This window comes from Cardiocondyla obscurior, linkage group LG05 (genome assembly GCF_019399895.1).
Source record: "Cardiocondyla obscurior isolate alpha-2009 linkage group LG05, Cobs3.1, whole genome shotgun sequence".
In the NCBI taxonomy this organism is placed as follows: domain Eukaryota; kingdom Metazoa; phylum Arthropoda; class Insecta; order Hymenoptera; family Formicidae; genus Cardiocondyla; species Cardiocondyla obscurior.
Genome location: NC_091868.1, coordinates 7,223,269 through 7,249,044, shown reverse-complemented (window position 1 = coordinate 7,249,044; position 25,776 = coordinate 7,223,269). Strand labels below are relative to the sequence as shown.

The 25,776-nt window shown below is 45.8% G+C and overlaps 1 protein-coding gene across 3 annotated transcripts in view; it reads left to right on the top strand.

Moving 5' to 3' along the window:
• Positions 1 to 25,776, top strand: part of LOC139102475 (hepatocyte nuclear factor 6) — a 79,806-nt gene that overhangs the window by 16,867 nt on the left and 37,163 nt on the right. Inside the window, exon 2 of one of the 3 annotated variants that reach the window (XM_070656381.1) lies at positions 133 to 12,713. The exons of the other annotated variants lie outside the window; for them this stretch is intronic. Within the exon in view, the coding sequence (XP_070512482.1) occupies positions 133 to 473 (341 nt within the window). The 3' untranslated portion in view covers positions 474 to 12,713. Of the gene's footprint in view, positions 1 to 132; positions 12,714 to 25,776 lie in introns of those variants that run through there. 3 annotated transcript variants of the gene reach the window in all.

Genomic DNA, 25,776 nt, shown 5'->3' with positions numbered 1-25,776 from the left:
GAACGGGCGGGAAACGGAATTAGGAGGGACAAACAGAGAAAGAAATTATAAACGGGCTAATGGTTCGACGATACCAAATAAGACTGATGAGAAGTGTAAACGCAAGGTGTGTGTCTATCGGTTTGGTTTTAGCCCTGAGCAACTGCTCTGAGAGCGGAGGCGAGCCGGACGCCGCCATGCTGGACATGCACCACCCAGGAACCGGGATCGACTCGCACCATCCGCAGTTTCACAACTCTTATGGTAATATGAAATTCATTATAATAGTAATTAATCCTACCCCCCACCCCCCCTCTCTACGAACCTTCGCGCGGCTGAAAATAATCGCGCTCGCGCTCGCAGGCGACTTCTCAAGTCCTCGGCGTTTCTCGCGGCGCGCTTTTTTCCGCTCGTCCCTCTCTGTCCTCTTCGATGTTGAATTATCGGTCACCGATGAGCGAGTTTCGCTTACAGGCCACCGCGAGCTTCTTTGACAACGATAAACTCGAAAAATGAGACTCGCGTTCGTCCACCTCGAATCAATCTTCCCTCGTTTCCTTTCTCCGTGCGTTATTAAAATTTAATTATTATTAAAAAGTTTTCGAAATTTTTTTTTGTTTTGTTTTTAAATTTTTGTTCCCACTGTTATCCGCTATTTGGAATCTCGTGTTGCCATTTGGCTCGGCAAAACGTTCGGATGGAATTAATTCGATTTCGCGCTTGTGAAATTTCTTGGTATTTTTTTTTGCTCTCGCGCGGATAAAGAACGGAATAATGCAAAACTTCTTCCTATGGTTCTTCAATAATTCTGAGGCACAAATTGGGTCACGAATTTCCGTCATTCGACCAAAATTAATAATGACGGCAGCTGTTCGGCATAAGATTTTAAAGAGCTCTCTTGCTCGGCGTGTCGAAATTGATAGATTCCATCAATTTGGATGTCGATCTGTGGTTTTTCGAGCATCGTATTAATAATGTTACCGCTAATCGTGTTTGCGGGAATACGTTATTATGTACAAGAGCAAGAATACTTTGACGATTTTACGCGGCGTACCGCTCGAATCGCAATTTGCGATAATATCGAAGAGATTCAGCCCAAGTTTATTATATCTCTGCGGAGTTTTCGCACGGAAATCAAATCGAGGGCATTGAATTACCTCACACGTGGAACGTATAAAGCGTATTTCGCGTATTGAATTAATTATCCGTATCCGACTTACATACCGTCGAATAAAATCGCGAGCTCGCGATAACGCCACGTCCATCATCCCCTCGTTAATTTATCATCGTCATTCTCTCCTTGGAAATTTTTTTTTCCTTGCGACGAGCATTCCGCCTGTAACCGTTAAATGGAAACGTAAATTATGGATTTAACTTGCTTTCTAACGTCGACTGGTCGCGCCCGAGACAAAGAACAGGCATCGAGGCCGGATTCGATTCGGAGCCTGAAACAGATGTCTCGATGGCGCCGATGATTAAATGAGGAACAGTTCCTTATCCGGCGCAATTGAATTAATTAATCGACCTTTTCGCATTGATCTAATCCGTTCCGATGGATTGCTGAATAATGCGCGATCCTAATCGAAACCGACCCGCGCTATTTCGATCCTTCGGCGAGCAAAACGTGAATTTTGAATAAATTTCAGAAGAAAGCACATCTCGATTACACGGCACTTCGTACCGATCGGCTCTCCAGATTAATCGACGCGACTTCCGATGGATTTTTAAACCGATCTCACCGCGATTGGATTTATAGACGTATCCGCAGAGCCGGCTCGATATGCATTTCGCGTCCGCTTCGACTAATATTTTCATTCACTCGGCTAAGATTAGAAAGACGTGGAGAGCAATTTGTCCGCATCGGATACCGGAAACGCGCTCCGCTATCGCGAGTATGAAAATGATATTTTGTCGGGAAATATATACGTTTGCATTTTCTCTTCGCTTTTGACAATTGCACCTCGCAACTTTCGGTAGCGCAATAAACATACAATCGCGAGAATGCCGTTCCTTGGCTCTCATACAGCAAAACTCGAAGTCTTACCGAGTCCCGCGCTTACGGTTACGATTTCCGTATCCGTGAGGGAACGGACTGTGAGTTTCGCGAGGATTTAAAGTTCGAAAGCACGAAAAGCTCGCGGCCGGGAGCCACTTTATCTCGCGAGGAAGCAAATCAGCCGAGACGCGCATATTATTCAATCGGGAAGAGCCGCGCGTCCCCTCGACGCTACGCTTTCGCGAGGGCGACTAAGCTCACGGCGAAGAGCGAATTAAGCGCGTGCGAGTCAAGCTCGCGATCAGGAACTTTCGGTAGCAACAAATCCACTGCGGCAGTTCGAACTCGGGGCTGATTGGACGCGATTCCGCGCAGGAAAGAAGACACTGCGAGGAAACTCGAGAATTAAAAAAAAAAAAAAAAAGAAAGATAAAACGAAAGAAAGTAGAGAGAGAGAGAGAGAAAGGAAGAGAGAAAAAAAGAAAACGGAAAGGATCGATGCGTCGTCCTCCGAGTCGCGAACGCGAATAACGTCGCGAGAGTATCAGTCGACGGAGGTAATCTCGCTACTTCGGCGGCTCATTGAAATCCCACGCTAAATTTCAATCTGACGTGTACAAAAGTCGGGCCCTTTCCTCCCTTGTCACCAGCCCCGCCCGCCCATCCCGATTCAGCGCTTCGAGACTCCGTTATATCGCGGAGACGTAGGACGCGAGCTCCAGGCAACGGTCCATTTCCGCGATCCTCATCTTCTCCCCCTTCCCGCCTTCCTCCCTCGCCTCCTTCCGTCGTCCCTCCCGCCCCCGCGGGCACACACGATGTCTGGACCGACATACGTGTATACGGGGTGTTCTGGAATCCAGGAGCCCTCGCGGGTTCTCGAATAAACTTACGGGGGAGAATGTCTAAACCCATGTATCGGGCTTCTGTAAATATTTGAACAACGGATTGACATAAAATTACGAACTCCTGGAAGAATTCGAGGACCGGGTCGGAGCGCGAGGTGGCATCTACTGCGAATGATTTATGCGGGACGATACTAGAATTTCTACCGAAACGTCGCGCGCAAACTTGGCCCGCGATTTTTCTTTGAACGGTTCGAAATTGCTTCCTTTTTTTTTTAAGACGTACTGTTCATTTTTCATCGTTTCATAAATTAGATATTGAGCGTTCGATGTTTAATAAAATGATGGATTTTGCATCGCTCGAAACGGGCAACGATACTTGAATTTTCCGCTAAAACTTTACCATTAAATATCGTTTTGACTTTTTAAATTGTACACGGTTTTTCAATCAATGTTCGACAATTCTTTCTTTAGAATTTCTCAAAATAGTACTCAGGTATATACGATAAAAGGATAATTTTGAGACACCATGTATGTCTACACGCTTTTCTCTCTCCCTTTCTCTTTCCTCGTCTCCCCGAAGTCCTTTTAAGCTCCTCTCTCGTCTCTTCCCATCCGCGGTGCATCCCTAACGTCCGTTTCCCTCGCCAATACCGAACGCCATAGTATCGGTTTGTATACACACGGATAGAACGGATACATAAGGGCGTACCTAATTAAACTTGGGGAAAGCGACCGGGCACGTTAGACTTTCAGCGCCCGAGAAGAGAGATAGAGCCTTCTTCTCCCTTCCCGCGGCTCCCATTAAAGCCGCAACCCTTAAAGATACGGCGTTTCATTTCGCACACGTCAAACGCTTCTTTCGAAATCTTCACGTTTGCGAGAAAAAATTTTTCAATTTTTTATCCCGCCGATATTTATTCTTCAATAAAATAATTTAATTAGGTACGCATACATAATAATGATAATCCGCAATAATGGTAATCGACATTTAATTGTGCAAATGCTCCTAACATTATTAGTTGAAACAAGCCGATTTCTAAGATAAGAGGATTTTTTTTTCTTTCGACGCAGCGAGTGCCCTCCTTTTTTTTTTTTTTTTTTTTTTATCGCCCTTATCATCCCTTCCGTTCCAAAAAGGGCTCAATTCTTTTTATATGATTTTTCGTACGCTTCCTTGACGCTCTCGTTCTCGCGGTTCAAGTATTTATTGTCCGGCGACGTTGAAGGGCTTCGACGAGATGAAACAAGGGGGTGACGGCTGAAAGGGGGGAAAGAACGACGGCTACGCGGCTTTTGTTCGGCCGCGGATTGAAATTTAGCGTAGAATTACAATGAGTCGCCGAGGAAGCGGCGAGATTACCTTTCTCAGCTGATGCTACCTTCGACGAGGCTCGCTCGTTCCTGCCATGTTGTCCGATTTATGCATGAAAGGGCCGCATCTCGCCGGCCGGCAATCGGCCTTTTTCTTTCCCCCTCATTTTTCCGCCCCTTATTTCTCCGTCAGCCAGCCGGACCGAGCTTATCCGTTATTAGCCGAGCTGCTGTTATCAGCAGAATTCCTCTCAATAACACGCGGGTTCTCCTTTATAATTAAAATAGCCTCGTACACACATAAAATTATATTTATCGAAAGAGGCCGCGCACGTGCGCGCGCGCGTATGCGATGCATTAGAACCTGCTTCCTAGGAAAATAAAACGCTCATCGATAGAAGAATTTTTTCGCAATACCTTTTGAAATGTTTCGAAACTCCCGATGCCGGTACTGTGAGCGCTACCGTGAAACTGTTGAAAGTTCGAATTCTTGACTCGCGGCCAGCACTGCTCGAAAATCCTAGATACGGGACAACGAAATCCAAAGTCGCAATTCAGAAATATATACTCGCGGCGTAGAACGATTTCCCTGGAAACGGAGGGACTATCTTTGTCTTGTTTCCGGGTTTTACTATCGCGAGTGAGAGCGAAACAACGGGAGAAAAGGAAAGAGGGCACGATTTTTCTGTCGCGATTCCTTGTTTGTACGGATAAAATCCTTGGTGGTCTCCTGAGAGCGAGACTCAGTGGTCTTTAAAGCGCAGTTTCGGGATGGAAATGGGCATAGCGTTCGCTGACGAACGCGCCCGACCGTCCCGGCATCTCCGAAGCTAATTACCTCGTTACTAATGAAACTAATTGCTATCCTACCCGGTGCACCCTTTGATCTAGCGCCCGTTTAAAGATTTCGCCGTGATCTTGCCGGCGCGCTCTACTTGTCAGGCGCACGCCCATCCGCGTAATGCACCCTTCCGTATTAACTACCGCGTCGCATCGCACACGCGGGATCCGAATAATGTGGAATTAAAAACTTTACGAAGAATTATTCGCCTACGGCCACAACGCCACATAATCTCATCGATATAAAGTATGACGAAGTTTGCTCGCAAAAAAAAAATTTTTAATTGTTTCTTTCTGGAATCAGAGCTAAAGAGAAGGAAAAGGATTTAGAGTTTAATTCCAATAAGAAAGTTTTTTGGTGATAAGTTTTACAAAATGTACAAAAAAAAAGTTATTAATTAACATCGCGACTTTTAATGAATTTATATTTTTGTCCGATACGTAAATTCAAAATTTGATAAATTAGTTCGAAAAATATATTTTTTCAAATAAATATTATTTTGCCTGAAAAATACCTAACCTAGTTTATTAAAAAAAAAAAAAAGAAATTATTTACAATTTTATATATATATATTTTTCTGTTTCATTAAAACTCTTTTTGATCATTTTTAGTTTTAATTGCTCCAGCAGAGAAGTTGTATTTAAAAAAAAGTTAAGCAAAGAAGTGTCACGGCCTAAGTGTTATCTCACGATTAAAAGTTGGAAGACGCGTGGTCGATACCCAGAGAAAGAGAATTCCGGTCCTCCGTGGGAAACCCGAGGGGTGCTCGAAAAGTTTCACATCCTGCCTAATAAGATCAATTTTTCGATAACGAAGTGTTTTGTGTTTTCACTCGCACGGGAGGGTGAAAATCGGAAGTTGGCTCGATGGTGCGGGACACTTGTCGCCGCTTTAAAATCGGTCCCGAAAGTCGCTAATGCCTTCAGACAATCGTCCCCGTGTTTCCCGAGTATTGAATGGGGTGCGGTTGACTCACGTGGAACCATCGGAAACTGTTAAGACGCAACAGTATCGGGGAAGAAGCGACTCAATTTCTTCGCAACTAAATTCTTCATCGTCGTTCGCGCGTGTAAACTGTTTAAGGGTTCGAAAGAAAAAGTCGGATCGTCCCGTAATATCGCGAGGTGCTCTGATAATCATAAAGACGGTCCCCGTTAGGCTGAGCCGCAAAAGCCGGGAAATCGCGAGGCATTAGTTTATCGGTGACGCTTCCGGGAATGCATCCACGGCGCCCATCCATTCTCGTCGATTTTCTTCGGCATCGCGTGTATCTAATGCGAGGAACAAACGTCGCTGGCGAGATACGAGCGATTTTTCATTTTCGTGCCCCACTAAATAAATGCGCTGGAAGCTCGCGAGAAGAGAAAGAAAGAGAGAGAAAAAAGAAAAAAAAAAGGAACGGAAGGGAGAGACGATGTTGTCGAGTGCTCCGTTCATAGATTTCCTACGTAAATTTAGCGATCAATTTACAGGGCGTGGAAGAACGAGAGTTATGATAAAATTCTCCTGCGGCAGGGCTCTATAGGAAATTAATTCGCGAAAAAACGCGAACATCTTCGGAAGCGTTTTCAAGTTACGTCGCGATGAACAACGAAGCGGTGCCGGTGGTCTTTGCTTTTTTTTTTCTTTTTATTTTTTTATTTCTGCGCAATCGGAAGTCACTTGTCATCACTTTGTCATAAATGAAACGACAGCGTCGAGTGACCCGTATAATGATACTAAAATAGGTGGACTAGCGGCCGATCTTTCCGACATATATGAGATACGTCAACTGTCAATCAGGATCGTTTAATGCCTCGCGATCGGGATTCCATGGGCGAGCGAACCGCCGATGGTGGACGACGGTCTCTTTCGAGAGTGTATCGATGAGCTGACACGGACTTCGATACGAACGGGCAAACGAGCGATGTCATCCGTCATTTCTTTCTTATAAAGAGGCTAAATAGGGAGATACCGAGAATGTCGCGCGTCCGTCAGACTCTCCGTTTCGGGGAAAGTAAGGAATCGATTAATAATTCTTACCTTGAGTCCGAGATGATGAGAATCGGTTGGCCAGTTGCATCCGAATTGATTGGCGACATCGAGCGTAAACGTACACACAGCAGCAAATCCTCGGGACAGCGATCGATGGTGACTCCCTCGTTCGTTGTTAACGCAGCCCTCGAATTCGGCAGGAGACGAGGACGGGCGACTGGACAGAAAGAACAATGAGTTATTTTTGACCTCTCCGTTACGTGAATTCCGCGCGTTCGGAAAATCTCGCGAACACATCGCCTTCATATTAGCTTTGTTTACACGGCGGAAGGTAATTAGTCGAGAATCGACGATTTTTCACGAGCGGCGCGCTCGCGGAAAATGGAATTTCAATGATTGCCGACAAAGTCAATCAAGCGCAGAATGTAATTATTCCTGAAATAAAAAAAAAAAAAAAAAAAAAAAAAGGCGCGGAGAAAGGGAGAAACGGGGGCAGAGGGGAAGGGAACTGAAAAAGTAGTGCGCATCGAAAATCGCTCGTGTTATTGCAAACTGCGCGATTTTATTAAACAAATTAAACGATATAATGACGTACGCGCGCGTGGGTGCAATTGCCGCAATTTTAGTTTAACTCGACGTATTTTATTATTAATCGAAATTAATCTGAAATAATCAATAAGAATTTCGCGTTTTTAACGTCACCTCAAAATTACATTTTAAACGAAGCAAAATTACACGGTGATTAATATCGATATTGTAAATGCAATTAAGGTGACTCGTTGACAACGTGAATAAAACTTTAATCGGCCGTCGCATAAGAAACACTTTATCCTGTATCTTTTCGGGAAACGCCGGAGATTACGGTTCCAATTATCTTTACACGTGCTGCGGCGTGCCTCTCTCTCTCTCTCTCTCTCTTTTCTTCCGCAAATGCACTTCCATAGAAAAAAGATTACCGCGCGCGTCTTTAGAATTTTCGGTAAAATTGCCTTCTCCCCTTCCGAGAAAATGAAACATGTCGAAAAACGGGAGGCACCGCTGGACTCTCGAAGTACCTTGTTCGCGAAATAAAGTCGCGGTATCAGAGGTTAAACGGGCAGACAGAGAGCGCGAGAAAGGCGAGGGAGATACGGAGAGAAGGAGGAAGGAAGAGAGAACGGAAAACTGCGGCCAAGAGATGGAACCAGTCAGGGTGAGATTCACCAACCCCCGTTCAGTCCTTGCAGTCGCTGTCACGACTGTCTTTCTTCCTCCGCCTCTCTCGCTCTCTCTCTCGTTCTCTCGCTATGTAGTTTAGCCGAACTCCGTGGCCAATGGCGGTACGCAGCTGAGCCATTATTGGAAACTCGTTACATGCACGGTGCCACCAGCGCCGCCGTTACAAAGGCGCTGGCCTCCGGTGGCTGGCCGTGTTACACGGGTACCCGTGGAGGAGCGAGGAGAGAAGCCGCGCGACTACGTCGTCGCCGTCGCCGTTAGATTGCAAGCCGACGTTATAATGCGCTGCCGACTGACGTGACGCAGTACATTGCACCGTATAAAGTGAGGGGGTGTCTCCGCCACGCTCGGCTGCGCGCGGGGGCGCCGAATCTCTCGTCCATCTCCTTGCCCCCTTCTCCCAAAGTTAAACGTTCCCGTTTCCGTCGAGCGCGCAGCTTCCACCTTTCGCGAAAGAGAAGGATCCTTGTTCCAAATTATCACCACCTACACTCCGTAATTTACATGTAAATATCGGACGTTAAGGAGAAGGAAAAATCCTGAGATATTTTCGCGTGCCTGGGTTCTCCTGAATTCTTGGAATTTTAGATTTTCGTATCCCCGAGTCGCCGACATTCTAAAATTCTCCAAGTAGGCGAAGGTATATTTGAGTAGGCGACGGCGCCGGAGAGGGGAGGAAAGAGTCCTCGAAGCTCCTCGTGTATCTACGAATCTTTGAGCCTGAAAATATTTGGACCTCCCCCGAGCCTTCAAACATCCCAATTTCGACGTCCGTGAGTTCTTAAAATTTCAAAATTCCTCGGATCTTAAAATTCCAAAATATCATCTCCCGATCTTTAGGCGTTCGAAGACTGTGGAAATTTTTGCGCCCGGAATTTTCGCTTTGAAGAAATGCCGATTCTTGAATTTTGCAACTTTCGACCATACTTCCCGACACGGTGGCTCTGTAAAATTCCACTTTGTGTATCGCTTATTCCGTGGCGTGATGAATCACTTATGCTAATTCAAAAGGAATAAAAGGACCGATTTTGGGGTTTAGTTTCTTACGAGGCATTAAGTCCCGCACGAGCGTGTCACTCGGTCACGCGATGACGGCCCCATGAATCATCGGCGGTGTCCCTCCGACCCGCTCGCGGCCTCCCTTCGTGGTCCCACGGGGGTGGAGGAGGTTGTGCAACCCGAGCGGACGCGGTGGCGTGCGTTTCATATCGACGAAATCCGAGCTATCGGCGAGGGTGGCTGCAGGGAGGGGGGGAGGATTGCGTATCGCGTGTCCTGGATCATCGACGATCCTAACCGATCCTGGTACGCAGGAGGATACGTGTGCGCGTCTCGCCTTTGGGCTGTTCGAAACCGTATTCGCGCTGATTGCCGTTCGGCGATCCGCAATTAATTTACTGCGTAAACGCGCGAAACCGGACCGAGCCGTTAATTCCTAACTATTAATTGTCCCTTCGGTCAACGGTATCGCGAAATATAACAGAACGCGTATGATTTTGGCAAGAATTTTATAACAAAAGTTTCTAAGCAGCGCTGCATCAATTGATTATAAAATCAGTATAACAATATATGCCCGATTTTAGAGAAGAGATTAATATTTTTAACAAAATTTTATTTACTCCGATATTAACGTAAACGTATAGAAAACATTTTAATAAATAATCAAAAATTTACAGACGCTGTTTAAAATAATGGTGGTTTTAATAACTTAATTAAAGATCAGTTTAATTCACCGTAGTAATCGTCTTTTAAAAAATGCCTTATTTTTTAAAATATTTATTTTCAATTATTTCAATACGTGCGCTTTTATTAACTCGAACCTCTATTGCGCTGATCGTTCGGAATATTTTCTCAGGCATGTCACGAACCGTTCTTCTGCAATGTATCCTGAAAAGAGTATAGTGTATTGTTTTAGGCTCCGTACGTATTTAACGCACCCTTGCGGGATATTTTTATTAGGAGTTATTCTTGCTTCTTTTTTCTTCGCAAGTGCCTTACATCAATTTCTCTTTGAATCTTTTCTCTTTCTCTCTCTTTTTTTTTTTTCTTTCCTTTCCCTTTCTTTTTTCTTTTCTCTTGAGGGATCGACGTAACGATCCACTTATGGAAAATGCCACGGTAAAGGAAGAAAGGCTCTTGTCGCTCACTCGGACATCATCCTCCGCAACTTTTTCCTTTATTCCTTCCTCTTCTTTTCTTCCACCCCTACCTCGCTCTCTCGGTCTGCTTATTCCTTGTCCTCATCCATTCGCTATTCTGCTTTTTTTTTTCTTTTCTTCTTTTTTTTTTTTTTCTTTTTTAGAAGAGAATCCTCTTAGTGTTCTAGTGGCTCGTCATTGTCCTCTCGCTCCTCGGAATATGCTTTAGGTTTATAAAATCGCACCTATATCGCGAGCTTTGCTAACAGGTGCGCCTATAGGGTGCCCGAAACCGCACATATATACGTAGATACATATTTGCATACTTAAGAATGCTTTCAATCTTTGAATTTTGTATAATGCCTCGTCGCTAAAATAAGTTAATGTCAGTAATCTAATTACTTGCGTCATAAACTCGTGGAATAAATCTTACAGTCTTTTAGAGTCTTAAGGTTTAAAAGCGTCGTTAAGATTTAAAAGAAAAGTCTTTTCAACTATGATATATATCTCTAAGTTTCAAGAGTTTTATTTCGAAAAGTCAGTGAACCGGCAGATTTCTCGTTTGCGCGATCTTTGAATGGATCGGAAATAATTTCTAAAAACAACGTCAATATCCTTGTGTCAAATAAATTTGTAATCCCCTAAATTTCCCGCTTATAGAGCGTCGTAATCAAATTGCGCGTCGACTTGATTAGAGAATTAAGAGTTCGCCGATAGATTCGTAGGGACGGAAGGAGATCGTTTCAAATTGTATTCCGCGTAATTAATCGCCTCGCCTTTCAAAAACCGCCCCGCGCAAATAAGCCGTCGGCTCCGCGAGTTTTCCCCGGATCACCCGGTATGCACTTTCCCGATGACTACTCGCAAGCCTGTCAGCCGGGCTGAGAGACCGTACTTCGTCTTATCGCGGAGTGGCGGCTTATCGATTGGTCGCGCGGATGCATTGCTTTGCAAAGTGGAAATCGTCGGTGCACTTTAAGTCTTCGGAAGCTCTCGCGGATTGCACAATAAGTATCGGCGCTTTTGCAGGCGGCGAAACGCGTCGCGGGACCCCCGCTTCCTGCCTTTTCCTGCCCGACGAGCGGCGCGGATTTAATGGACAAATCGTGCGATTTGTACGTGGAAATCGAATTTCGATTACCAGTCAATTATTAACATTCGACGCCCTGATCCGCGAAACATTCGCCGAGCGAGACGTCGGGGAAAAAAAAAAAAGAAAGTAGAAAGGAAAAACTGAAGATCGCGTCAACGACGCGAACGCAATGAATCTAAGGCGAGCCACGCGTTTTCTTAAACTCTTGAGTATTAAAACGCGATAATCCCCTACGGCGTGGTTACGGTGTCTTACATAATCGGGACACGCTTAATGATTTTACGTTAGATAAGAGACTTACGTAATCTCATTAATATCGGAAATCCACCGCGCGATTTGCCGTCGGGCGAGGTATTTTTCAGCGTAGACGAAAGAGAGATAGAATAGAGGGAAGGATGAGATGGAAAGAAAAGGTGAAGAAGGAAAAGCAATTGCGGTAATTTTTAATATTTAATTCTGTCCACGCAATTTGAAATATATTACGTTCCGTTAATCTCCGTGCTGCCGAACATTACGACTTCGTCAAACATAAATATCTCAGAAACTTGTCGAGGAGCCTCGACGATAAATCGCGAGGAGGATGCGCGATACTTCGATTTCTGGCACGATCTTTTTTTTTTTAGTCTCTTTTTTTTCCGAGAGTAATCTGAGTCTGAATTCGTGTGAAAATATAATCTAGCCTGCTTTAAACACACGGGCGAGGGGATCGCTATTTTATGACTCGTTGCAAGATTCGTTGGCCCAGTTTTGGGGTAAAGTAAAACGCCCGACAGATATTAATTCCCTTCTCGATAGAGATTTATTCGCGAGCGTCCTGTCGATGGGATCACCGCTCGCCCGATATTGGCAGACGGTCTCAAAATTGAAGAAACATCATACAAGTCTAATTCGTAGCCTCCCGTAAGTCGTTTATCATTTGATCGTCTTGCGTGACACGTTCGGCGGAAGCGACAGCGAGCGGAGAATAGGCGCACCGGCACCTCTGGCGTTTCGTGCCCCTCGATTTGCGAAAACTCGATTAACGCGAATTAACCGCCGGAGTTAATAGCGCATCACGAGGAAGCGAGGAGAATGAAAGAGATATTTTTCGAATTTTACGTTGGCCAATTTTACCCGCCGGTATGCTCGTTATTCGAAAATTTCCTCCGCACCATCACACGCATTCGATGTTCAGACGAAATGTATTATAAACTATTTGTTTGCGTAGCTCGTTTCTGAATTTACAAACTCGTAGGATCTCGTGTAGTATATTTGCCAGAGAGATGGAGAAAAAGATAGAGAGAGAGAGCGAGGGGGAGGGTGGTTTGCGAGAGTTCCACTTTCGCGAGAACGTGACACACTTCTTCCACCTCGTTGCCTCGGTATACGTATTTCTCGCGAAACGGACAGTCGCATGTGTTCGTAATGACGCCCAGCTAGAGCTCCTTCTCTCTCTTCTCTCGCTCTCTCGCGGCCGAAAGGTTGCCTTTAATTAGCATAACCGTCGTGCAACGTACGGCAACGCCAGCCGGAGCGTTGCGCCCGCGCCCCCGCGCCCGGCGGTAATATGCACCCCAACTAGTCCTTGAGTTATTGCCTGATCAATAATCTATATGTAGTACCAGCGGCACCGTAGGGCGAGCTGCTGTCCGCGTAACCCGCGCAGGCACGAAGCTCGCCATAAGCTCCGAGTCCTATGCATCGCAGCTGCGTATCGCTAACGTATAAATCTCGAGAACCGGACTCCCACTCCCCCTCCCCCCTTTTCTCCCCCGAGCCGGTCGTCCCTAGCGCGAAAAAGGAGCATGGCGGACGACAACTGTTGGCGCGACGAGAGGAATTTCCCTGAACACGCCCTGCATCCCGCCGTTACCCGCAAAATCGCCTCGACCGAGCATCGGAACAACGGTTATTACGGGCAGCTTCGAATATAATATTCACTTTGCGAAATATGAAAGACGAAATAGCCCGGGAGTAGACACGTTCCCCCGACCGCGATCGTAGCCCGGTCCAATGCCGAAGGAATTAAGAACAGCACGCGCGGCCGAACAGGTGTGAAAATCTTTAGATCGACTCCGACGCCTCTCTTTCACTCATCTCTTTCGGAGGATTGCGAGCGGATCTTTCTGGGACGTAGCGGGATTTTTATATTTCGCCGGGTGGACGAGCGCGGCAAAGTGGGTCGCGCGAATTTTCCGTCGTCCTGTGTATACAACGTGGCGCGTCCCGAAAAGCAAGGCTCACAAAGGAGAAGAGCGCTCTCTGAAATAGGCGGCTCTCCAAAAATATCTCCATTACCTGATCAATAATCTATACGCGGTGGCGAAGCGGGCGGCTCGACGGCGATGCGGTGTGTCCAGGTAATCGCGCGATCACGAAACTCGCGATGGCGGCGAGCCGAGCCTCGAGAGCCTCGAGCTCGCGCTGAATATTGCAGCGACGAACGCGGCCGGCGAATAAATCTCCCACCTCCGCTCGCACGCGGCGATCGTTAAAAAAAAAAAAAAAAAAAAAAAAAAGCCGCGCGATAACTTGCGCCCGGCCGCGATGAAAAATGCGTTAAAGTCGTGGGAGAGAAATTAAAAGTTGCGGGACGCGTCCCCGGTGCGAGCCGATCCGCCGGACGGACTCGGGGAAAAATCGCGCGGGTGCGCCAACGCGCGCGAAATAATTAATCGGAGAGGCGATATTTGCGGTCGCGAAACGAGTCGCGGGATGAACGATGATGCGAGGCGAAGGCGTCCAAGCTCCGATCGAATTGGGTCGGCGAGACCCACATGTTTCTATTTTCAAATCGGAGTTAAAGAGCCGAGGAAAGATAAAAGATCGTTCTCCGTATCTTTCTTAACATTTTTATCGATATCTCGGGCTCTGAAACCGGGATTGGCATACTTTTCCCGAGAAGGATTAGGAGCGATAAGTATTTTAGTCTTTGTCAATTAGCAGAATTAAGAATATTATTTACGAAACAAAAAAAAAATAAAATAAAATAAAATTTTTATAAATTCTTTAATGATAACATTCAAAACGTAATAATAATTATTATTATTAATATTAATAACGCGCGGAGGACAGCGGACCGTAATTTGCTAACCACCGGCTTTAACGGATTATTAATTATTTACAAAAGGATTATACTTATAATCTCCAAAACATCTTTGACTTTAAAATCATGAATTTTAGATAAACGCTGAATAGAATGACGGTAAATTTTCCTCGATATCTTCATTCAATCCGAGTGTACTAATTAATGGAACGAATTAGAAAGAATTAACACATACGACACGTAGAATCGGCTCGTTCTACGAGTGCCGGAGAGATTCGAAAACTGCCCGGTGATCGAATACAACGAGGACGAATTGAATTGTGTCGGCTCGGTCGTGCAAATCGCGAAACCGCCTCTCCGCGAATCGTTAGTTTCGCGAGCCTGTTGAGTATTGAGCCACAATGAGACCGAGTCTTTCTCGAGCCGCGAGAATTATCGACTGATGCATCCGAGTCCCAAAGAAGTGGCGCTTGAAACATTAAACCGTCATATAAAGTTCTCATTACTGGAAAATTGGTCTCTATCAATTTATCTAACTTAATGCATTATCGCGCGAGATCGTAGACACAGTTCGCGTATGTAGAAGATGCTGAGTTGAAGCGAAGAATTGTAAATACTATTATTTGACAATAATGGAAAAATCAGTATGCGATAGATGCCGATGTGCAGTAGTAGAAAGCACAGGAGTCGAATCGTTGAATAGCATTCCAATTATAAATTATCCGATCAAGGCACTGTCGGAATTTCTTTCGGTGAAAATGTCGACGCGCAGATCGCGAGGGACAGTCGAGGGGGTTGGAACTCGAGATTTTAATCCGCGGTGCCTGCGCCCGAATACAAATGCCGTTGTCATCATCCGTGCCGGCTCGCTCGTGCGCATTTATTAAAATGATTATTGTGTTTTCGGGATAATAAACGGGAAAACAAATTTTGCTAGGACAGCTATACGGCCGGCGAGCGCGCGAGGCATGACGATTATTAAACGAATTTAAAAACGTATGAGCATTCAGTCACTCTAAATGCGCGCGTTACGTAAATTACAAAATTTATTTATTTGCGGATTTAACGCAGTTCCACGTAACAACGCATATTGAGAATATTTCGCACGGCCATTTTAATATGTCCCGATACAGACATCGAATGACAAAATATGAAGCACAGTCAATCACGCCCCCCCTTTTTTTCTTTTTTTTTTTTTTTTCTTTTTTCTTGTCCGAAAATTTCTTCATCTGAGCGAAAACTCTCGCGCGTTCCCGAATAAAATTCGCGGATCTCCGAATTTCAATAGTTCTGGATATTAGCAAAGCCTTCAAAGCCACGCCGTCCACGGCGAGGACTCGGCGCCGTTCGCACGTCTCCAAAAAATCTGACGCTCCCGAAAACTCACTTGTCTGAAAAATACGAGGGTTCAGTCACCCCCGGACACGTCCGTGTTATCATCCTTCCGCTTCCCACGTGTGCGTGGAGGGTTCGAGTTGAAAAAGTTGGTCGAGGTGACGCAGGGATCGGCGGGGGCGGGGCACGAGGGCGCGAGGGGGTAGTGGACGATCGGCGCGAGGTGGTTGCGGAAGAGAAGGAGGGAAGAGGAGAGTTAGGCCGGGGACTCGTATCGAAAATTCCTCGCATTTCGTAGCCGATGACGGGTAGGTACTAATTTCGATAGCCTCGAAAACGTCGGCGGCGGTGGCAGCGAGAGGGTTGGCAGGGCCGCAGGGGGGTGGTGGACTGCGGGGACAAGGGGTTACGCGAATCCACCCCCATCCTCCCGCCGCTCGCGCGCCGGCCCAGCTCGGAAAGAGGCCGCGCCGACCAGTCCGGTTCTGGTTCGACGCAGTTCGGTTCGGTTCCTAGCCAGTAAGCGGCAGATTAAAGAGAAATGGCTACACGTTCATATTGATTTTTGTCCTCAGTTCGCGGGTTGCCGTGGGGTGGGTAGAAGCGAGCGACTGGATCGGAGGGCCGCGGGAGGGCGGATGGTCGGTTGAGGGTGGTCGCCGAGAGGGAGACCACCAATCTTTGCGTCTCCCACCTCCTCCTCCACCTCCTCATCCTCCTTCACCTCATCCTCTTTCTCCTCTACCTCTCGCTCTCTTTCCTCTTCGTCTTCTCTCCGCGCATCTATACCCGGTATACGCTTCTCTCTTTCTCTCTCTCTCTTTCTCTCTACCTTTAGTTCTCCCTTTCTCTCCCTCTCTCGATTCCTCTATCTATCCCTTTTCCTTCCTTCCGCCCTCTTTCTCCGTCGTACACCCTTCGATTCCCTCGCCAGTCAGCCGTCCACCCTCTCTCCTTTCTCCGTTCCCCTTTCCTTCTTCCGTTCGCCGTTCCCCTCGCCGCCCTACCCTCCCTATCTGCAAGCTTCGTCCTCGCCCTCCACATCTTCCGTCCCCTGTCTCTTTCTCCGTTGTCTCCCTCTGTCTGTCTAGCCTCTTCCTTTCCCTCTTTCATCCCTTCCCGCACGTCACCGTTCCCATCTTCGTTTCACCGCCGGCTTTTTATTCCCCTTTCGCTTCCGTTGTGCCTCTTTCTCTCTCTTCGTTCTTTCGTTCTTTCTCTCACTTTTCCTCCATTTCCGTCGCTCTCTCGCTCTTCTTTGCCCACCGCTCCAAACTCCCCTCTTCCTCTTCGCCGTTATTTCAAGCTCTTTCTCTCTCTTTCTTTCTCTTCTATCTCCCTGTCAGTCTCCGGGAACTTGCGCTAGGCCTTTCCGTTCCTTTCCCATCCCTCCCGGAAAACTCGTCAAAAAATATACATTCTGACGGCCCGCAATACGTCGATGTCCAACGACGATGCGAGAGAAAAGAAGGGCGATATCAGTGCGACTCAAAATATATATAATAATTGTAACGTTAAATCTGGGCTATGTTGCGCGAGTCCCGTCTTAACCCTTTGCTCGTTTCATCAAATTTAAATTTACTCGACATTTCTTTTTTATTTAGCAAATTAGTATATTTAATTACGTCAATGGCACACACAAGCATCAGTCAGAAAAGCAGAGCTTCCCTTTTTCACCCTCTCGATCTCTTCTCCTTAAACTTTCGCCTTTACAACTCACTTCGGTTCTACCTTCTATCTTTTAATTGACGCAACAGCGATATGAGAATTTTCATAAAAATTTGAGGAAATTAAATTACAAAAAAAAAAAAAAAAATTATTACAAGTTTAAACGAAACTCAATTTGAAGGAAGACAAACTGTCACATTAAATCGATCGGGTCTGTCTCTTTTCAACTTCGAGATACTCTTGCTGCTCCACATTTCAAAATAGCTTGGATTTTCCCTCGTAAAGATCGAACGCGGCATGCAAATGTTTTGCAGGAGTGGTTCAGCGCGCGTGTTTCAGAAGGAAGAAGACGGAATTGGAAATGCCGTGTGTACGTTCCGAAATTCTCGTTCTCGCTTATTTCGGGGGACCAGCTGTGCGAATAGGCGCGTTCGCGCGCTGCGCCGCGCCACGAGGGGGTTAAATTCTAGAAAGAGGAGCAGGGGGAGAGAGAGAGGGTGTCCGGATAACGAAGTTTCGGTTGTCTGAGAGCTTTCTTGCGGCCCACCGAAATCGATTACTCGCTCGTACACGCTCTCGCACACGCCTCGCGCCCGAGTCCTGTCGTCCGCAAACACAATTCGAGTGAGCGACCTTGCGGTTTAAATTCTAACTTCTGTCGTGCCACGAGGTAATACAATTATTTCTCCGGGGCTCGCCGCGCCCGCGGCTGGAAATTGCACGGACAGAAAATTGGGTTTACATCGAGGAGGGCGGGGGAAGGTGACGCGGGAACGGGGGTAGAGGGCAGGGGGAGGAAGAGGGCTACGGGACCACCCACCTATCCACTTACTGTCACAATTGTCGCTGGTATAATTCGGCGGGACCTTGAAGCCTCCGAATTACGAATCGGTAAATATCTTTAATCGCGCTCGTTTCGGTACGTTTCCGAGCGCGGGGGCGGCATTTTAATGCAGGCTTTTACGTCAGGTGAATCATCGCGTGGAGTATCACGGATTGATGGAACAATTTAACGAGTCTCCGCGAGAAACTTTCTCTCTTCGTTCACGTCAAAGTGTCGAGAACGACGGGGGAGAAAAAAAAAAAAAAAAAAGAAAGAAACCGACGGGAGATCGCGATATTCGAATCTTGTGGAATCGATGTGAAGATACTCGGCCTGCTACCTATCACTCGGGAAAGATAATTTCAGAAATCGCCCAAATACGCCGCGGGCTATTACGCGCTTAATTGGTAAATCGGAATTAATTACTTAGTGACCTAATAATTCAATCGCGTAAAAAAAAATCGGTAACCTTTATAGCTGGTGCGAACTTCGTCGCGCTGATTTTTGTGAAAAGCGCCGAAGTAATTAGGTCGAAGAAAAGGCCCCGCGGGGTACTGAGATCGAGCGGGACGCGGATGTGGGAAAAGTAATTTCTTCCGTCTGCTCGCACCTCTTCTTCCCTTCACCACCGCAAAGACTTTCCGACCTGGGCCCCGCGGACGGTGTCTCCCCCGGGCGAAACTTGACAAATTCTCAATAAAATCACTAATTGGCCAGTTATTTCATCCCTCTCCCTTTTTCTTGGAAAAAGAACTCAACGACGCCGGACGGTCGGCGCAGCTCGTGCCACCCCCTCGTCTATACTCCTCGCCCTCCGTCCCCCTTCGAGTCATCTCGTATATCCCGCGGCTATCAGTGTATAGTCCGGTATGCTATCGATCGATCGAGTCCGGCTTTCATTTTTTGCTTATTTGACTTTTCGGCTCTGGACGTCCGTTCCGTTCCGTTCCGTTCGTTCGTTCGTTCGTTCGTTCGTTCGCTCGTCCATCCGTCCGTTCGTTCGTTCATTCGTTAGCTCTTCTTCGAGAGCTATCGAACGACGCAGCGGCGCAAATAATTCCCAGGAATAACCTTCGGGGCGAAGCTTTGCCGTCGCGCGAAAAAAGCTCTCGAAGCGGCCCTTTTTCGGGGCCCTTCCGCCGCGTCACACGTGTTGCCGATCGGAATGTTAATTAGGTGCGAGAAGCACCTAAAACAATTCACCCCTACGTCCCTCTAATGCCGATCCTTCTTGGCAAGTTTCGAAAGACCGAACGACTTTTTCCAAGGACTCGGAAATTTGTCTTGAAGTTTAGGAAATAAAATTTAGATTAGTTGCCTCGAGTTCTCGATCGCGAGATACTAATCCGTGGATGGCCCAAAGTAATAATCCGCTTTCTTTAAGATGCTTGAAGGAATCGGAAAACTTCGGGAAGGAAAATTTAGAACGTCTCGAGTTCCTCAAAAAGAAAACTAGGTCGCGCGCTTGCCTTAAACACGTCGCGAGCCTTAAACACGGCCGACGAACGGCATTTGATCTACCATTCCTCGGCTCTTTCGAATTTCTTTTCAAACAGAAATTTTAAAAGTAATGTAATGGTTATTTCTCAATTAAGTCAATAAAAAAAAAAAAAAATTAAAGTTGTATCGCGTACGTAATAGAAAAATTTCGCATGGCGCGCAGTTTAAACCACGCGGAGGTAATCAACAAATAAGGTGGAATTCCTGCCTGGATAAATAGGAGGGCCGAGTTGCGAGAGGATTGAAAAATCGTGGCGATGGTCGGACCGGTTCTCGCGAAATATTCCCGGTTATTGACGCTGATACTCTCGGCCTCGGGATGCACCGTTCACCACCGCAGCCTTCGAAACTCCGGCGGTGGCGGGTATTCTCGTTGGACTCTATCGCATTATTAATAAAATATTATATAACGGCGCTTTATAAAAAGCGTGGGCGGCCAATGGGGACGCGGCGGTGGGGTGGGACCGCGGGGGTGGCGGGGCGAGTGTGTGTGTGTGTGTGTGCGGTTCGAGGCGGGCTCGAATAAACCACAGATACGCGCGCGACCGTAGCGAGGCTGCCGACCTCGCAAGAAGGAGAGAGACAGAGAAAGAGAAAGAGAGATAACGGGAGAGGGAGGAAAAGGGGGTGGTACGGCGAGATGAGAAACCGGAGGATGAAAACCGAGCGGAAGATAGAGATGGGGAGAGAGAGAGGGAGGCGAAATTCTGGACGATATATCGCGACTAAAACCAAACTGACGGAATGCCAAAACTTTTTTGTAATTAAATTTTTCGCCTCCCTCGCGGTGAGCGAGAAGGGTGGACTCGCAGGTTACGGTCGAGGGGAGGGAGAGAGGGCGAGAGAGAGAGAGAGAGCGCGGAGTTGCCGGGGTTTGCACCCAGTATGCACCCGCAGCGCTTTTTTCGTCGGGACTGTGTATGAGCGCCGACATCACTGATTCGCCCTCTTTATTCTATTCTACCCCTTTTTACCATCTCGCTCTCTCGCGCAGTTACGCGATGCCTCTCGTAAAAGGCGTGCGCTCGTGTTTTTGTTTACGCGAATTAGCCGACCAGTTGTTGCTTCCCTCCAAAAATCCACCCCCGTCGCGCGCGAGACTCCTGCGAGGATATTTGAACAACGATAAACTGTAAATATACAGGTGAAAGCAAACAAATATCTATATAAAACAAAATTATCAGACCTTTTTTAACGAAAACTACACCGCACAAATCACCGCGCGTCATTGTCCACCGAAAGCATTTAAATGTAAGGATTTTTAATACGCTCGCTAATTTTTGCCGCTTTTAGAGTCGAAGTCTCGTTGCGTTACGAACCTCGTAATATAATATTTTTAATTAATTTGATTAAAAAAGTTTTGGAATTTTTTTCATTGAGAGAGAACTTTGTTGATTCAAGGTTGAAGATTCAATAAATCGTTATTAATTCCTTTTCGTTATAATGTGACATGTTTAATATTTCTACTGTGTTAATATAACATTTTATTGCGTCCTACACAAATTTAAATATCAGAACAATTAGCATTTAATAATAATGATAAATAAATTTGTATAAATAAATTATACGGTAATACGCGATGAAACTTAAATGTAATAAAGACCGCATAAAATGTTACGTGAATTTAATTGTGAGATAACAGTTTAAAATTTTAAAAGAAGGGAATATACGGTGCAAAGTAACATATCGAGAAAAATTATGCTATTAAGGAAAGAAAAAGTGGCAAGTGGGGGAAGTGCGTGTCCGGCATATTCTGCAATTGATCTCTTTTACTTATTCGCGAAGCAGGGCAGCGACGCACAAAAAAAGGATAAAGGAAAAAAAAGAACTACAACGGAGTGGCCCGTAAAAATTGCCGGGACGGCCGCGGCGATGCCTAATAACCAAATTCGCCCATATTTCCCGGGGCCGCAGCTACAATATCGCTCGCGGCTGCCCTTAAATAGCAAGAAAGCCCGCCCTCGCTCGCTCGGTATCGCAAAAGGCAAAAAAAGAAAAGAAAAAAAAGAGGGGAAAACTCTGCAACCGCGAGAACGCGGACGCGGGGAAGAAGCGGGGCGCACGAGCCCCCGCAAAAAAAAAAAAAAGCGAAGGAAAAAGACCGAAGGCGCGCACACACGGCACACATTCCCCGATTACCCCTTTATCTACCTCGACCACCGTGCGCTCCCACCCTGTGCCGATGGATGAAAAATATGTAATTTTTATTAATTGTACCTTTATTAATTTTCGCGGGCGGAACGGCGGTCGGGAGCATGAGGAGCGGCGAGGAGGACGAAAGGGGAGTTGCTCGCTCGCGCGGTCGACCGGTTGGTTTGGAACGTGGTGTACCATTGCCGTGCGATATGCAGAGATATATCTCTATATATATATAGAATATATAGAATACATATATATATATATATATATATATATATATGTATATATATATATATATATGACATTTCTATATGTTATATATATATATATGTATGTATACACAAACGTATGTATTACCGAACAGTTACATAGGGGGGCCGAAACGCGCGCGTGTGCGGCGAATGCATGCGCATGTTCTCGTGCACAGGTGCACCCGCAAACACGCGCGCACACATACTCGCAGGTGTGCGTGTCGCGCGATCTTACTCGATATTGGCAGCGGTGCATATGTCGCGAGATACATTCGCGGCCCGATGACGCGTTGCAAAGTAATTGCGCGCGAGTTTCGGTCTGCTGGGAGGCGGAGAGAATAGGCTGCGGAATACGGAGGGGAAGAAAAGGGAGATAGGAAGACAGTGATGGCGCGACCGTACTTCTCCGAAAATCAAATGCAACGCATCGCGATCTATCGCTTTAATGACCGTCCAGTTCATTTGCACGTTATTAAATTACAGATTAGTAAAAATGAGGCTTCCGCGCGTCCTGCTGTTTGCGCGTAATTATTTCGCAATGACGTGAAATTTGATTAATAGATAATATGGTAAATTAATAACGTTAATAATGCGCGGCACGAGTCTCGAAAGCGGCTTAATGGATTTCAAAAACACGATAATGGCAATGAAACGTGAAGCTTCACGTTAACGTTAATATAATTGACAGCTCTCTGCTTCTCTCTCGCTTTCTCGCACTCCGCCTCTTTCCCTTTCATCTCGGAAAAACGGGTTATTGTATCTTGACGGTCGGACGCATCTTACTAATTGCGCGTTCCGGATTAATTTCGGGATTCGATATTAACACGCATACTCCGCGTATACATGCACGCGCTTCTACACACGCGCCCGCGCACGGTGCCTCGCGATGCACATGCAGCAGCAAACAGCGTGTGTGTACCGACGTGCGGCGCGGCACAGTCGTCGTCGTCATCGTTGTCGGCAGCAGCCAGATGTTAATCGCATATACGTGTATTACACGCGTATGTACACAAACCCGCGAGGATGATATACCCCGTAATCCGTGTCGCTAATTACATATGTAGATGCACGACGCGAGAGAGAGAGGGAACGGGAGTAACCGGGGCTGGACGCACGTGTGTGTGCGTGCACCCACGCGGATTTCCGTGCACCAATAAGATGCATACGCGCGCCTCCGTACATACGTACCGCGTTGCCTAGTACATATGTCACGCGCAACACATATCCCGACGTCACTTCAGCACATATTGCGTGGATGTATGTACATAGTGCGTACGCGTGCGTGCGCGTAATCACGCGCGCTCGAAGCGGGAGAGGGACGGCGGGGATAATAATCACTCCCGCCACATTGTCGAACTATATTAATTCCTCGCGATTCCGAGGACATCTTCACGCTCGCTAGGATACGGTCAGACCCTCGAATAATGACACGTATACGTGGACCGCAGGCGCCTTCGTTACATTCGAACGAATAATCGTAATCACTCAGACGTCACCGAGACGTCCGCGAGAGTAGGCTTGGACCGGGCGTTAAAATATTGACAGCCAGAGACGCGTGAATGGCTAGAAAATTATATTCTCTTGTAGGTACAATAATACAGATCATTTTCCTGATTTCGCTGAACAAAGCGAAGCTTTATGAAAGCGCAACGTGCAAAAAAAAAAGAAAAAAATAACGCGCAACGGATTATTATACTGCAGTTCCATTATAATCTCATAAAGGTCCGTTTGTAAAAAAAAAAAAAAAAAAAAAATAAAAAAAATGGAATACTTACAAACTTTGAAATTAATTTGCCAATTAATTGTTCTATTTATGCGTTAGATTTTTAATTTAAATATCGCGCACGCGGCTATTGGCTATTTTATCGAGCAACAGCGTAGTTTATATAATCGTCTAATACGCTCGTGTTTACGTTCTATCGATAGGCAATTCCGCCCGATTTGTTCGCTTCGCTAATATGAGTTAGACTCGCTCCGTAGTGCTCTCACGTAATCTAACATCTCTCGGTTTTCCCTATAAGCCGCGACCTTGCTCCACTATCCTATTTCGTGAAAGGCTCCGACCGAAAGGTGGCGTCTTTTCCGAGTTCACTCACGCAACCCCCTTTTGACGTTGCACGGGCGCGAAAAAGATTTCCTTTGGAGAGCGCCAAAAGAGATCGGGAAAGGAGACTCGAACGAGGACGAGCACAGCGAACTTCCATTATTCTTGACGGACTCGTGTAATATCCTCTAATTCCCGGCGATTTTTGCCGATCGCGTGATTGTCCATTACACGAAGTGGCCGCGATTCTCGCAAATTTTCCATTACACGATATTCGCGACGAAGAATTTTATTACGACCGCCAATCTCTCTTCTCCTTTTTCCTCTCCGCCGCCCTCCCCATTTTACGCGCTGTATTATTTAACAATCTATTTTGCTGTGTCTACTAAGCCCGCGATCCAATCTAAACTCAGATTCCATTCTACCGCGATTGAGAGAAAAGATTATCGGCGACGGAACCCTGCTATCTTTCGCGTATATTTTCCTCGTTAGCAATACCGATAACACGCATTCGTTTTTTTTTTTTTTTCTATAAACTCATATAAAGAAAAATTCTGGAATTAGTAGACTGTTAACTCTTCGATCAAATAAATCCTGAAAATTATTATTTTACAATTTATTTATCGCTCTCTAAATCACTAAAATCGAACGCTAATCCAAATTCTTATTGAGAAATTAATCATAACCGCTATTATATGTCTGCGACTGTCTAAATAAAAAATTATGTCGGCCTCTTTCCGACTTTCTAGTGCAGAACTTGTGTATAAAAAGATAATACGAGAAGAAGGGGAAGTCGTGATATCGAATTCGCATAGTAGACAGGATAGCAACGAAAGAGCCGGACGAATCGACTTAGTCGCACGTCGAAGAGGTTTCCTCGTTCACGTGCGCTTCCGGTTTCGGTTACCGCCGCCTTTCGATCGTTATTAGGTTACCGGTAACGTTATACAAACCCACGAGGGTAGAGACGAAAGAGCTAGTGGTCTGCGAGAGGATCGACAAAAGAGGAGAATAATTAGGTGAGGGAAGCGCGATGTGAACGAAAAGGGGATCGTGTCCTTCGTTCAATTCATCCATTTCAATCATAAGCATCCAAGTTTCTATCTACAATATTCTTTAAACTGCCTTAATAATTTAATTATCTCAATTCAAATATTCTTAAAATTACGATATATAAACGTTCGAATTATTAATCCGTGGCTTATTTATTTATGTCACACATTTTCTCATATTTCCTTCAGAAAGAAAATTTAAAAAATTATTTAATTATTAACGACTCTTGAAACATATCGCAGTGAACGATACAAAAATAACCTTAATTAATCGATAACTGATTGAATATTATTAAATATAATTATAATAATGCATTTTCATTAATTGAAAACGATGTTTTTCCTACGGTAAATGTATTTATATTGAAATGCTAAATAATGTTACGTAGCGCAATACTTCCGATTCTATCGAGCTTACTCAATAACGGCGTACCCTCATTTCTATATTTGATTCCTCCACATCTTCAGCTGCAACAATCTTTCATTTCTCATTAAAGAAAACGTCGGATTCTATAAATATACGAAATCTCGCTACACACGT